We start from the raw sequence: 15,487 nt of genomic DNA on the forward strand, positions 1-15,487 counted from the left end.
AAACGTGGCTAACAACTAACATCCCAGATGCTAACGTGGAGCTAACCGGGTTTAGCACAGTTAGAGCAGACAGAGACGCAAGTACCTGCGGGAAGCAGAAAGGAGGAGGACTCGCTCTCTATGTCAATACAAGGTGAGTAACTCAGGACATGTAAACGTTAAAATCTCCACTTGCTGCAGGGACATCTATCTATCTATCTATCTATCTATCTATCTATCTATCATATAGTGCCTTTCCTCTCTATCTATCTATCTATCTATCTATCTATCTATCTATCTATCTATCTATCTATCTATCTATCTATCTATCTATCTATCTATCTATCTATCTAAATCAATAATAATAACAATAACAATAAAGATCCTCCTCTCCTCCCAGCAGCTCTGTCACTCTTCCTCCCAACTTTGGCTCAGCTTGCTGGGTTTCCTATAGTCCTTTTAATTGTCCATGACCCAGAAGTGCTCCTGTCCTTCTGTCCATGTGATTCAATAGCACTTCCGGGTCGGATAAAGACTTATATTTTCTTCAGCCCGGAAGTACTTCTGTTCTTCCGTCTCCGTGACTTGGGAGTACTTCCAGGCTACAGGGAAAATAAAAATTCCCACGTCTCCCTGCAGCGTCACATGATGGTACCCACGGCACCCAGCAGGGCTGTGAAGCCGAACTCCATCTCCCATGGTGCCCTACGGGAATCTGGGGCACCTCATGCCACAGGGAAGACACCATCTAGTGGCCTGGATGAGCTGCCGGCCATCCATCACAACCTGAAGATGTAAAAAAAAAAATAGATAAATTGGCATAGTAATAGACTACACTAATATTTAGGCAAACATTTAATATAGTCTGCGGTGGGCTGGCGCCCTGCCCAGGATTTGTTTCCTGCCTTGCGCCCTGTGTTGGCTGGGATTGGCTCCAGCAGACCCCCGTGACCCTGTAGTTAGGATATAGCGGATTGGATAATGGATGGATGGATTTAATATACAGTAGTTTAACTAACTAGCAAATGGCTCTTACAATGGGGGTTTAATTTTTTGCAGCGTTTTGGCAGCCATTTTGTTTTCTTAGCGGTCGCCGCTGTATTGCACACCCATCGTTAGGACAATGATCCGCATTTCTAGGACGTGTCCTCAGAAGTTACAATCGGGTTAAAAGCTCGGTGAGATGTTCAGCTTGCAAATATCCGTTTGCTAAACCCGTTTCGGTTTTGTCTTTCTGATTCTGACCTTTGTGCTATCGAATTCTTAATCAACAAATTTTGTTTCCCGATTTTTTTCACCTCACAGTTTTGATCTTTTTTTTTTTCTATACGTACTTCGGTCTCCTGGTTTGCTTTCAGATTTTTGACAGTTCGTTGACAGAAAAACTCCACAATGTCTGCTGTGAAGACACAAGCAAATGGGGAACATGTCCTTACTTCAGGAAAATGGTACGAAGAATCTGTGATCAAATTTACAGACGAGAACAAATTCGTTGGTACCTCTCCATTAGAAAAGAACATCCCACAATTACCTCTGAAATAACTGACAAGACTAATTGACACCCATCGTTGTTTATTCCGTATTCAATCAAAATCAACAGAATATTTTAAATAATAACACAAAAGAAAATGGCCTGGACAAAAACGATGGGACCGTTATCCTAATGTATTGTTGCGTTAGAGTTTGCAATTCCTGCATACAAGCCATTCCTGGAGCCCCCCCATGAGACTTCTGAGTCTGCCCACAGGGTCATTCGGCCCACTCGTCCTGAGCAAACTCCTCCAGCTGGGTCAGGATTGAAGGGGTCTTCTTAAGACCGCATTCCATAGATGTTTGATGGGATTCAGATCAGAGCTCATAGAAGGCCACTTCACAATAGTCCAATGTTTTGTTCTTCACCATTCTTGGGGGCTTTTCACTGTACGTTTTTGGCTCGTTACCATGTTGGAGGATCCATGACCCAACACAATGTCATCAGCAAAATGCCTGCACCAGGAGGGATTGGTCTTTTATCCCATAACTCTACACATTGTGATCCACCAGGGGGGCGTACAGCTCCCCAAAACTCCACCACAGACAGGCTGAGACATTGATAACACACCTTTATGTAAGTGGGGAAGCTTTTATGTTTTGCTCCTCACATCACAACACAGTACAAAGCACCAATTATTAGGATCCTTTTCTTCCTCTCTCTTTCTCTCTGTCGCCTCCACCTCCTCCTGACTCTGGGTCCCCGACTGGTGGTGAGGCATCTCCTTTTATAGCGCACCCAGAAGTGTTCCAGGTGTTTCTCGACCTTCTTCCGGCTGCACTTCCGGGTGGCTCCTTCAAGGACTCGGATGCTCCTGTGACTCCTCCTGGTGGCACCCACAGAGCCCAACAGGGCTATAACTCCTGACGTGCCCTGCAAGACGCATGATGCTGTAGCAATCCAGGGGGGCTGCCCTCTAATGTCTTGGGGAAGATAGTAACTCCCATGAGGTCCCTCCCTCGGTCCTTCCACCCAGCTGGTGTCCCAGGCAGGTGGTGTCCCTGGCTGTCCGTCATAAATTCCATAACCAGATCAAAGAAATCAGGACTTCAAAAAGATCCCTGGCCGCTGCTGTCAGGTCAGGAGGAAGCCCCAGAATAAAAAAGACAGCACAGAAAGTGGTACGTGGGACTTTTACAATCAGGAATATGCGACGCTTGAATATAAAAGCACCACGAATGCATCTGTATGTCGGCGTTTTGCTTCACTACATTGAACCATTCATCAAGCATCAAAACAGGCACATCGATCCCGGAGGATCCACAAAGTGGCTTTCTGTCACATTCCAACTTTTATCACACTGCGCCCCTCGACTTTTTACTGGTACTGCAACTGGTGCACGCGTTGCATTGATTTCTGAGGGCCTGCTCAGAAGACCTTCTCTAACCGGGTTCTTATCTGTTTCTCCCAGATAACCTGAGTTAACCCGAGTCCTCATTCCCTCTCACATATCTCTGGTTCTCCTTTCTCTCTCATGAACCTCTAGACCTCTTAACGTGGCACCTTCTCCAAGTCAATACACACCACACCATATGCCAGGGGTGGCCATCTCCCATTCTGCAGAGTCGCAGTGGCTTCATGTTTTCATTCTAACCATTTTCTTAATTAGCGACTAACTAACTTCATTTAACTCGTTTGCTATTTAAGACTCGGACCGTTCAAATCAGGGTTGAGCACCGTCGGTCCTGGAGGGCCGCAGTGGCTTCAGGCATTTGTTACCACCCAATTGCTTCGTGAGGAATCATTCATTGCTGCTGAAGCACATATTGCTCAAGTGACATTTTTCTGCTTTATTTTAGTTGTCTCGCTTGTTAAGATTTTGAATCCTTAATTGCTTATTTTAATCTTAAACAGCTGCATTCATTATTTTAACTGCTCCTTATTAGCAATAAAACTCAAGCAGCCAGCAGTTCTTCATCTAGCGTGTCTCCATTTCCACCCGTGTGTATTCATCATACGCTATTTGTTTTAATTAAGGAAACTGAAGAATGAAATTAGGCTTCAAATCATGTGGATGATACATACATTAGAAAGGAAAAAAAATCTTTGCTTTAAGAATGAACTGACATGGTTAAGTTAAAACTCTGTAACAAGACAAGAAATTAAATGTGATCTGTTAGGGGCGAGGATTGGCTTCTAATTAAGCAACTGAGTTGGAACAAAAACCGGCAGCCATTGTGGCTCTGCAGCACTGGAGTTGGCCACCCACCTCTGCCATGTGCAGTCCTTTCAGTTTTTCTTGATGCTTCTCCATGAGCTGTCTCCATGCAAAGACGGCATCAGTTGTTCCTCCCCCTGGCATAAAACCAAACCCCATTGTCATATATTTTCAAAGCCTGGGTATGAGAAGTACCCACCTTAACCTCACAAGTGGCATTGAAAATCTTTAAGGAGACACCTGGTGTCTAGAGCAGGTTAGAGTGGCTACCAAACACCCCCAACTCCACCAAACCCCCTCCTCCCAATTCATTGTTGGCACGTCTGTAGAAAGCGACCTTATTTTGTTTTGTGCCATCCTGATAACACATCATTCTAAAAGCTGAATCTGGGCATGAAGTGGCCGGTGCCATCATGATGCCCATTATGTAGATGACAGCCTGCCATGTTGATGAACCACCCCCTGCTGTGTGTTGAATTTCCAACCGCTTGAGATGCCCCAGGCTGCTCTTCAGCATGGCTCACTTGACAGGACAGAAGAGGCGCGCAGACTGTCATTTTCCTGCTGATCATTAGGAATTTTCACATCTGTGATAAATTAGGTAATTGTAATTCATCGCCTGCTCAAGTGGAGTTCATTTCCAAGCGTCTTTCAGTTGCAGGCAGGATGAATTTTTTTTAGTCATTTTTCCTTCGATTGACGACTTAGAAAATATTTTGGGATGAGGAAACAGGTCAGCTGGGGAGAGTGGCCCCCACAGTGGGACGGGATGCGTGTATCAAGCAGTTGTATTTTAATAGCACCTTTCACTCAGAACGTCTACATGCACACACATAACTGGGATAAGGCGAGTCACCCGGTTAAGGCAGAAAACCCGATCGAGGTGGTCGACATTCCCTCTGCCGACAGACACATTGCCAATGGCTGTGCTCATGATGTCATTAAGATCTTCAGGACACTCGCAAGCCCAGACATTCAGACTCCTCGCTCAGTCTCTCGAGAGCCCCAATCAGAGCCTCCATTGACTCCATGAGACTGCGAGGCTGATAATCCATTACCATGGACACCACCGGCTTTCCCACCTGCATATCTCCAAATTTACCCATTAACAGGGATGGCTGGAGGGTACTGAAGGCATTGGAGAAATCAAAAAACATCCTTCTCACAGTGCAGCCATCTTGTCCAGCCTTGTGGAGCAGACAGATCATTGCATCCTCCACTCAAATCTTTTTCCAATAGGCAAACAGCAGTGGGTTCAGAGTGTGTCCCATAACTCAGCCTGCCCTCTTAATTAGCTTGTTGATTCGCTGGGCCTCTCTTGAAGTGATGTTATCAGCCCAGCAAACCACACTGGCCAGTACAGAGCTGTAGAAGATGTGAAGGATGTCACTACCCACACTGAAGGAAGGCTTACCCACCTGCATATCCCCAAACTTAACCCTTAAGAGGGATGGCTGGAGGGCACTGAAGCCATTGGAGAAACCAAAAAACATCCTCCTCACAGTGCTGCCAGAAAGATAATGGCATCTTCCCCTCCAGTCTTTGTCCCATTGGGTGCAGATGGCCATTTCGTAGGAGGACTCATGTAGCCCAGGACCAGGCTCTTCATTATGTGAAACATAAGGCCACTGGCTTAGTCTTTAAGTGAAGATGTCCATGCCTGTTTCCTTCTGGTCGTGGAACAATACAGGATGTCCATTTTTCTGTTTGAAGATAAATGTTGAAACGTTTAAATTTCCCAGTAACAATTTTCCCGTCTCCGTCCTATTGACTCCCCTCAGGATTTTTAAAATGGCTATTAAGACACCTCTTTATCTTTCTCTCATTCCACTTTTAGGTGTCACTCGTGGTGAACGTTGCCAGTGAGTGCGGCTTCACTGAGGAGCATTACAAAGATCTTCAGCAGCTCCAGCGGGATTTTGGACCTTACCACTTCAACGTCCTGGCTTTCCCATGTAACCAGTTTGGTAAGCAGGAGCCTGGAAGTGACAGGGAAATTGAGATGTTTGCTCGGAGTACCTATGCCGTCTCCTTTCCCATGTTCAGTAAAATTGCCGTGGTGGGCAGCGGAGCGAACAATGCCTTCAAATACCTTGTAGGTAAGTTGGAAGGTGTGCTAATTGGATGTTATTGATTTACAGCAGAGATCTGGACATGTTTGATTTTAAACCTCCTCACCATAGCCAGGTTCAGTAAGGCCAAAAATAAAGTGGAATGACATGGGAAAAGGGATTGAACACGCTGAGAAAAAGCAGGACACAAGGCAGAGAAGCAGCTGATATCCATAAATAGTTACAAAGTAATTCCACCTCCTGTCTGTCCAAAGTGATATCAGCTGGGTTACGACATATGGGTGGGCTATAAGAAGGTGTTTTGCTGCCAAGGTGTCACACAAGAAACATCTCATGATGGCTAAAAGTAAAGAGCTCTAACAAGACCTTTCCAGACTGATTGTTGCAAACTGTATCAATGGAACTGGTGTTTCAAATCTTCTCAGTAAGCACCCACCAGAGCTATTATCGGTGGAAGGAACATCACTCCATCATCAACTGGCTACGCACTGGAGCTCCTTGCAAGATTTCTGACCGGGAATTCAGAAGGATAGTCAGAAGATTAACCCAAGAGTCAGGGACCACTCGGAAAGAGCTCCAGAAAAACTTGGAGGCAGCAGGTACAATTGTTACAGAAGCAAAACAATAGGCAATGTGCTCCACCGGCATGGCCTCTATGGGTACTCACCACTCAAGGCTCCATTACTGAAGAAAAGGCATCATTTAGAGTTTGCTACACAACATTTGGACAAGCCTATGAGGTACTGGGGGAATGGAGTCTGGTCAGAAGAGACCAAAGTCATACTACACACCATGTTTAGAGGAGAACAACATTTATTTCTAGAGCACGTTTTCATACAAATGACGTAGCTCAAAGTGCTTTTACAAGATGAAGAAAGGAAAACTTGGCAACACTAATTAACAAAGAACAGGAAGGACAGAAAAAGCAGAAAAACAACTCCAGAAGGCTGGAGAAATAAAAACAAAATCAGCAGGGATTTTGAGGCCACGAGACCACCCAGCCCCCCCGGCCAATTTACCTGACCTCAATCAGTCCTCAGGTTTTCAGGGTTCACGTGGAAGAATCAGATGCTGATGGTCATGTGGACTTCTGGCCTTCAATCCATCAATGTAAGGACTGCACGGTGCTCTGATCAGGTGGTGGTGGCGCAGATCAACACCACAGAAAACCGGAAAAAGAACAACAGAGAAAGTAGGGGTTAGTATGGATTTTGAAGCCATAAAAAAAGAAACATAATAATTGAATGCATATATAGAATATCAGAGTTACACTAAAATGAAGCTCTGAGAAAGCCATGTTAAAGTAATGTGTTTTTAACAGTTGTTTAAAGAGCTCTGGTGAATTTCTATCGGTAAACTCGTATTCCAGATTTTAGGTGGGTAACAGCAGAAGGCCGCCCGCCTCACCTAAACCTCACCACGCCTTAGGAATTCTAAGCAGACCCTCATTTTGAAGATCTAAGGTTAGATTTGGAGTGTAAGGTGACTGACATTCTGAAATATAAGATGGAGCAGATTATTGAAGCTAGTGTAATGGGCTAGAATTCAGTATTCTAAAGAAAAGGCATTTGTGTGTGTTGCTTAGTGTAATGGGCTGTACACCAGTGTTTTAAAGAAAAGGCAGAATTTCTGGAAAATTCTGCTACAGGTTATTGCTGATGGCTATCCACAGGGCATAAATATTTACCTGTCTTGCTAAAGAGTCACCTGCTTTGAATAGTCAGACTGCTTTGACTTAGTATCTCATCTTACAGACAATGTGGGGATACAGAACTGTCTGCTTCCTTGGAAAATTTGGTTTCTAATCAAGTACTCAAAGTACACTATTCGTTATGCAGAGGAAATTGGCTTGCACCATTGTTTTCTCTGATTGCCATGTTGATCTATGCAGAAATTGAAGCATATATATATATTTTTGGGGAAAGGAGAATAAAAAAAAGAGAACAGAGAAGTACAGTATGGTCTGAGACTCGGGACTGCTGCCTGTTTCTTTTAAGCTTTACACCATATCTCTGTGGTTACACCCTGTAGCAACAGTGGCTTGTACCTGGCCCAGGTTCCCCTAGGCCTGAGGTCGGTAACAAAGGCTTTGTAAACCATTGGCTGTATTTTAAAGTCAATTCTGAATGGCACAGGTAACCAGTGTAGCGACATCAGAACTGGTGTGATGTGCTCAGATTTTCTTTTCCGAGTTAAGATTCTAGCAGCTCCATTCTACACTCGTTGCAATCGATTGATGTCTTTTTTTGGGTGATCCTGAGAGGAGTGCGTTATGGTAATCTAGCTGACCGAAAACAAAAGTGTGAACTAATATTTCAGCATCTTGAAAAATTATCAGAGGTCTAACTTTTGTTATATTTCTTAAATGAAAAAATGCTGTCCTAGTGATCTGATTAATATGTGATTTAAAATTTAGGTCAGAGTCAATAATTACCTCTAAATTCTTTACCTACATCTTGACTTTCAGGCCTGATAGATCAAGTTTATTTCCATATCCACTTTTAGCGATCACTAATATTTCAGATTTCTCCTTATTTAGTTTGAGAAAATTACCACTCACCTATTCAGAAACACAAGTAAGACATTGGGGTCAGTGAGACAAGAGAGTCGGGGTCATCAGGCGCTATTGATAAATACAGTTGTGTGCCGTCAGCAGAGCTGTGGTAGCTCACGTTATGCCTTGAGATAATCTGACCTCATGGAAGCATGGAGATCTAAAAGAGCAATGGACTCCAGATAGACCCTTTTGGAACACCATATAGATGTCAATGTCAATGTCAATTTATTTATATAGCACATTTAAAACAACATAGTAATGCTGCGGCCAAAGTGCTTTACAATAATAGAATAAAAGATAAAAAAAAATCTATATATATAATTCACTAAGGCAAGACAACCATGAAAAGCACGCCGGAAGGGGCATGGATTCACTAAGCCGCCAAGTGAGACACCTATGGCGCACACAGGAAGGAGCCACGCCCACCAACTCCAAGACCATTGGATACGACGACAACTACGCAGGGCCACGCCCACCAACTCGGACGTGACGACACAGAAAAAATGGCGTCATTTATGTTCGTCTGTCGTAGAGGCCACGTGCAGTGCAGGTCAGGTTAATGTCATGTACCTCCGAGCTACGTTGACTGTTCATAGAGGCATGTTTCTCGCGGAGGTGAATCGCCATATGCAGCGTGTGAAACGGTTTGCGAGGTGTATCTCATGGGATCCTTAAAACTATCCTTTAAAACTGAGGTTAAAGCACAATGAAGGAATCAGTCTTTAAAAACCAATAAGCCCTGTGCCTCTGTTTCATTACCGTCTCACCTGCTTCACCAATGCAGGCCCTGCAACAGTCGAGACGCTCTGTCAGCAGCTGACCTTCTCTGTAAATGACCGGTTTACACAGAGAAAGCCACGCCAGAGACAGACAGAGGCACACACACAGGCAGCTGGTGGGCGGCTCTCCGTGAGTTTCTCTTGCGAGCGGGCACATGACGAGGCGGTGTGTATGCTTCGAGAACGCGGCTGGACGCGGCTTGCGACCGGGCACATGAGCAGGCAGTGTGTATGCTTCGAGTGCGAGGGTGGACGCGATAGGACCATCTAGAAAAAATCATGTCGCGGATGTGATTAAGCTGTATGCGGCGTGTAGAACAGTTTGCGAGGGGTGTCCCTGTGTCTTTCCAGAAATGTTCAACCATCAATAAATAATTATGCGGCGTTTGTTATGCCGCGGGTTCACTATTGTGTTGTATTTTGCTCTCTCCAGAGTTCCATCTTTTCATTCACTTACTGTTGTATTCTCACACTAACCTGTTTTAGACAACCGTGTCTTTCCACAAGTGTTTACCATTCAATAAATAATTATGCATGACATTGAGCGTGTGTCTAGCCGGCGTGGGTAAGCCGTTGAGCCCCATTCGGGCTGCAAACCGTGGACTCATACCCTCCCAGTGTTTTCGTCCCTACCCTTTGTACACACCCCCCTCCCACACGTTCACTGTTCATAGAGGCATGTTTCTCATGGAGGTGAATCGCCATATGCGGCGTGTAAAACGGTTTGCGAGGGATCATTAAAACATTCCTTTACAACTGAGGTTAAAACACAATGAAGTGAGCAGTCTTTAAAAAACGAGTTTTCGGTTACGACGCACGACCGCGTGCATCATAGCCAAGTGTTGTACATGCTACATACAGCAATTCGCATCTGCGACAAACATGCGTCTTCTTAGATGCTCCTGCACTTTGTACACACCTCGCTACGCCGCACGGACGATTGTGTGTTGGTTCGTTCCGTGCATTGTTACAATGTTGCTTTTCTTGCTGGTCTATTACATTACCGATTTTGCAAATGTTAAATTTTCTCCCTGTGCTTAAAAATTATTAAAAAACCGGCCTGATTATGCGGCGTATGGTACGCCGCGGGTTGACTAGTAAACAATAAAACATAAATAGTAATAGAATATATGAACATAAAATAACATACATAATAAATAGAAATACTGTTATATAATCACAAAGAGGAATCCATCAATATTACTGTTCAATATACCGTTCAATTGTAGACGACTCCTTTATGTGATGAAGTAAAGAGTTCCACAGGCGAGGCTGCCAAAGCCCTGTCGGTCCCCCTTGGTTTTACATTTGGTACGAGGGACAACAAGAGACAACTGACCAGAAGATCTAAGCACTCTGGATGGCTGGTGTAAAACACACAATTCAGATAAATAGGCAGGAGCAAGCCCATGTAAAGATTTAAAAACTAGCAGCAAGATTTTAAAATCAATTTGAAAACTGACAGGCAGCCAGTGTAAAGAAGCAGAGTCAGACTTCCTTGCCCCAACCAGAAAGTGAGCGGCAGCATTTTGGACCAACTGTAACCTGCGTATCAGAGATTTGTTAATCCCAGAATACAGCGTACAGAGTTGCAGAAAAAATAAAAGCAGGAGTAGCTTTCTCAAGATCTTTAGAAGATAAAAAAGGCTTGATCTTACCTAATAGACAAAGTTGGAAAAAGCAACTCTTGACTACAGAATTTACTTGTTTCTTAAAAGAGATGTTACTATCAAAGGTAAGACCAAGATTGCGGACTAGAGGTTTGGAAAAGACAGAGAAAGAGCCGAGAAGTCCAAGACCAATTTGGGCTTTAGCTGATGGACCTACTATAAGCACCTCCATTTTTATTTTGATTTAGATCAAGAAAATTATTAGCCATCCTGGATCTTAGTTCAGACAGACAGTTGTGCAGTTGATTTATTGCAGAGTTGCAGACGGGAATGTAAACTTGAGTATCATCAGCATAGCAGTGAAAAGAATTGTTAAATTTCCTAAAAATCGCTCCAATAGGGTGAAGGTATATAGAGAATAAAATAGGACCCAAAATGGATCCCTGAGGAACACCATATTTAAGAGGAGCAGTAGATGAGAAAGAGGAATTTAAAGTCACTGAAAAGTCTCTACCAGTTAAATATGACCTGAACCAGTTAAGAGCAGCCCCTTTAAGCCCAACAAGATGTTCGAGTCGCATCAGCAATATCTCATGGTCAATGGCGTCAAAGGCAGCGGACAGGTCAAGGAGGACAAAGACTGCCGCATCACCTGAGTCAGTAATAAGAGAGATGTTGTTGAACACTTTCAGGAGTGCCGTTTCAACACCATGATAACGCCTAAAACCAGATTGGTAGATCTCAAATAAATTATTGGAGTTAAGGTGATTGACCAATTGATTATAAACAATTTTTTCTAGAATTTTAGCCAGAAATTGGACGAAAATTGGTTAAAACTCCAGGATCTAATCCTGCCTTTTTTAGATGGGGACGGACTGCAGCATGTTTAAAAAATGAGGGCACAACCCCCAAACTAATAGAATCATTTATAATCGTTAGTAAAGATGGGCCCAACACATCAAAGGCTTCCACTAAGAGACGTGGTGGTACAACATCGAGGAGGCTGAAAGCTGGTTTAAGGGTGTCAATAGTTCTTTTTAGCATTGAAAGTGAGACTTGATCAAAGGAATCTAGAACAATGTCATGATTAACAGTAGGAAGTTCAATGCCAGTTTGAACAATGCCACGGCGGATAGTATCAATTTTGCTGACAAAGAATGATAGAAACTGCTCACATGAATGAACAGTGCTATTTAATCCCATCACAGAATGAGGGTGAATGGCTGCATTAATTGAATTAAATAAAACCCTAGGATTGTTTGAATGACGGGATACTAAATTGGCAAAGAAGTCTTGTTTCGATTTCTTAACTTCCATCCATCCATTTTCTAACCCGCTGAATCCGAAAACAGGGTCACGGGGGTCCGCTGGAGCCAGTCCCAGCCAACACAGGGCAGGAACCAATCCTGGGCAGGGTGCCAACCCACCACAGGACACACACAAACACACCAAGCACACACTAGGGCCAATTTAGAATCGCCAATCCACCTAACCGGCATGTCTTTTGATTGTGGGAGGAAACCCACGCAGACACTCCACGCAGGGAGGACCCGGGAAGCGAACCCGGGCCACCTAACTGCGAGGCAGCAGCGCTACCACTGCGCCACCGTGCCGCCGATTTCTTAACTTCAGCCTGGAAATTGAAAAGAGAAGTCCTGAAAATCTGTTTAGAGATAGTCAGTCCATCTTTTTTCCAACGCCGTTCAGCAGTTCAACAGGCGCGGCGCAGTGATCACGTAGTTTCATTTAGCCAGGAAGCAGGTCTCCTTATTACTGCATATCTTGGGCGGAGCAATTGTGTCTAAAACCGTTTTACAGGAGGAATTGAATTTTACGACAGAATCATTGATATCATTATTTTGGTCATGCATATAAAGACTAGAGAAAATGCTTTTAAAATCAGGTATGATGGAGGAATTTAAAATGAGCGAGCAGCATGGTGGACGACTATTAGTCGGGACATCAACAGTAATATGCAGATCCATTATTACAGAAAAGTGATCAGTGAAAGAAACATCACATAAATCAATACTATTCACTGAAATATCACGAGTAAGAATGAGATCAAGGGTGTGACCGAGATAGTGAGTTGGCGTATTAATATGCTGTATAAAATCAAATGAGTCCAATAGTGGTAAAAAATCTTTGACCAAAGGTTTCGATTGACAACAAACGTGAATGTTGAAATCAACAACAATAAATACTTTGTCATGGGAGAGGGTGATATCAGCCAAATAGAATATCAGGGGTCTTTGAAGTATAATTACCACAACTAGCAAAGAATTTTCTCCGTGCCAGGTAGGATTCAAACCAATTTAAGACCCTGCCAGAGAGGCCCACCCAATGACTGAGGCGATTTCTAAGAATATCGTGATCAATGGTGTCAAGTGCAGCACTCAGATCTAAGAGGATGAGAACAGATAGACGGCCTCTGTCTGCATTTACCCGCAAGTCATTTACTACTTTAACGAGTGCAGTTTCTGTGCTGTGATTTGTTCTGAAACCCGACTGAAACTTATCATGAACAGCAGGTTTATTGAGGTGGTCTTTTAACTGCAAAATGGCTGCCTTCGCTAGGATTTTACTTAAGAAAGGCAGTTTACAAATAGGTCTAAAGTTTTCAAAAGTAGAAGATTTGAAAAATCTTGATAAATTTCAGTCAGGCTTCAGAACAAATCACAGCACAGAAACTGCACTCGTTAAAGTAGTAAATGACTTGCGAGTAAATGCAGACAGAGGCCATTTATCTGTTCTCATCCTCTTAGATCTGAGTGCTGCATTTGACACCATTGATCACAATATTCTTAGAAATCGCCTGAGTCAATGGGTGGGCCTCTCTGGCAGGGTCTTAAATTGATTTGAATCCTACCTGGCAGGGAGAAAATTCTTTGTTAGTTGTGGTAATCACATCTCAAAGACACATGACATCCAATATGGTGGTCCACAAGGCTCTATCCTGGGTCCGCTGCTCTTCTCAATCTACATGCTTCCGTTAGGTCAGATTATCTCAGGGCACAACGTGAGCTACCACAGCTATGCTGATGACACACAGCTGTACTTATCAATAGCACCTGATGACCCCGACTCTCTCGATACACTAACACAATGTCTGACTGGTATTTCTGAATGGATGAAAAGTAATTTTCTCAAACTAAATAAAGAGAAAACTGAATTTTTAGTAATTGGCAATAATGGATTCAATGAGGTTATCAGAAATAAACTTGATGCATTAGGATTAAAAGTCAAGACGGAGGTAAAAAACAGGATAACTGTTGACTGTGACCTGAATTTTAAATCGCATATTCATCAGACCACTAGGACAGCATTTTTTCACTTAAGAAACATAGCAAAAGTTAGACCTCTTATATCACTGAAAGATGCTGAGAAATTAATTCACGCTTTTGTTTTCAGTAGACTAGATTACTGTAACGCACTCCTCTCAGGACTACCAAAAAAAGACATAAATCACTTGCAACGAGTGCAGAATGGAGCTGCTAGAATCCTAACTGGGAAAAGAAAATCCGAACACATCTCTCCAGTTTTAATGTCACTACACTGGTTACCTGTGTCATTCAGGATTGACTTTAAAATTCTGCTTATGGTTTATAAAGCCTTAAATAATCTGCTCCATCTTATATATCGGAATGTCTGACACATTATATTCCAAATCGTAACCTCAGATCTTCAAATGAGTGTCTCCTTAGAATTCCAAGAACAAAACTTTAAAGAAGTGGTGAGGCGGGTGGCCTTCTGCTGTTATGCACCTAAAATCTGGAATAGCCTGCCAATAGGAATTCACCAGGCTGATACGGTGGAGCACTTTAAAACACTGCTGAAAACACATTACTTTAACATGGCCTTCTCATAACTTCACTTTAACTTAATCCTGATACTCTGTATGTTCAATTCATCATAATAACTATTCACAGTGGCTCTAAAATCCGTACTGACCCCAACTCTCTCTTCTGTTTCTTTTTCCGGTTTCTTTGTGGTGGCGGCCTGCGCCACCACCACCTACTCAAAGCATCCTGATGCACCAACATTGATGGACTAAAAGCCAGAAGTCTATGTGACCATCATCATCAGGTCCTTCCATGAAAACCCTAAATACAAAGAGGACTGTTTGACTTATGTTAGGTAGATTGCCCAGAGGGTACTGGGTGGTCTCGTGGTCTGGAATCCCTACAGATTTTATTTTTTTTCTCCAGCATTTGGAGTTTTTTTTTTTTTTGTTTTTTCTGTCCACCCTGGCCATCGGACCTTACTTATTCTATGTTAATTAATGTTGACTTATGTTTATTTTTTATTGTGTCTTCTATTTTTCTATTCATTTTGTAAAGCACTTTGAGCTACATTTTTTTGTATGAATATGTGCTATATAAATAAATGTTGATTGATTGATCGAAGAGTCGAGATTATTTTTCTTGAGTAGTGGCACTGGAAATCACCGGAAAAACACTACACACCAACAGTGAATTCTGGAGATGGAAGTGTCATGGTGTGGGGCTGTTTCTCGTCTCATGATAGTGGCAGACTTCATGTAATTGAAGGCTACAACGAATTGGGCAATGTAGCCGAGAGATTCTCAAAAATGAATCTGCTGTCATCAACTAGGATCATGAGGATGAGACATAGGTGGTCTTCCCAGCAAGACATTGAACTAAAACATATAGCAAATTAAAACTCCCAGTTGGTTTCCGAGAAAGAGACTCGGTCATTCGGGCCACTCGATTTTATCATCTGACGTAAATCCAGCTGAACATTTTGTGAATGGAACTGAAGATCAGAGTTCACAAGAATC

At 43.0% G+C, this 15,487-nt stretch overlaps 1 protein-coding gene across 1 annotated transcript in view; it reads left to right on the forward strand.

Moving 5' to 3' along the window:
• The window catches only part of gpx7 (glutathione peroxidase 7), a 77,277-nt gene that overhangs the window by 54,146 nt on the left and 7,644 nt on the right, over positions 1 to 15,487 (forward strand). The window contains exon 2 of the mRNA XM_039735622.1: positions 5,506 to 5,767. Coding sequence (XP_039591556.1) covers positions 5,506 to 5,767 — 262 coding nt within the window. The remainder of the gene's footprint in view (positions 1 to 5,505; positions 5,768 to 15,487) is intronic.

The sequence above is a fragment of the Polypterus senegalus genome, chromosome 14 (assembly GCF_016835505.1).
Source record: "Polypterus senegalus isolate Bchr_013 chromosome 14, ASM1683550v1, whole genome shotgun sequence".
Classification (NCBI taxonomy): Eukaryota; Metazoa; Chordata; class Cladistia; order Polypteriformes; family Polypteridae; genus Polypterus; species Polypterus senegalus.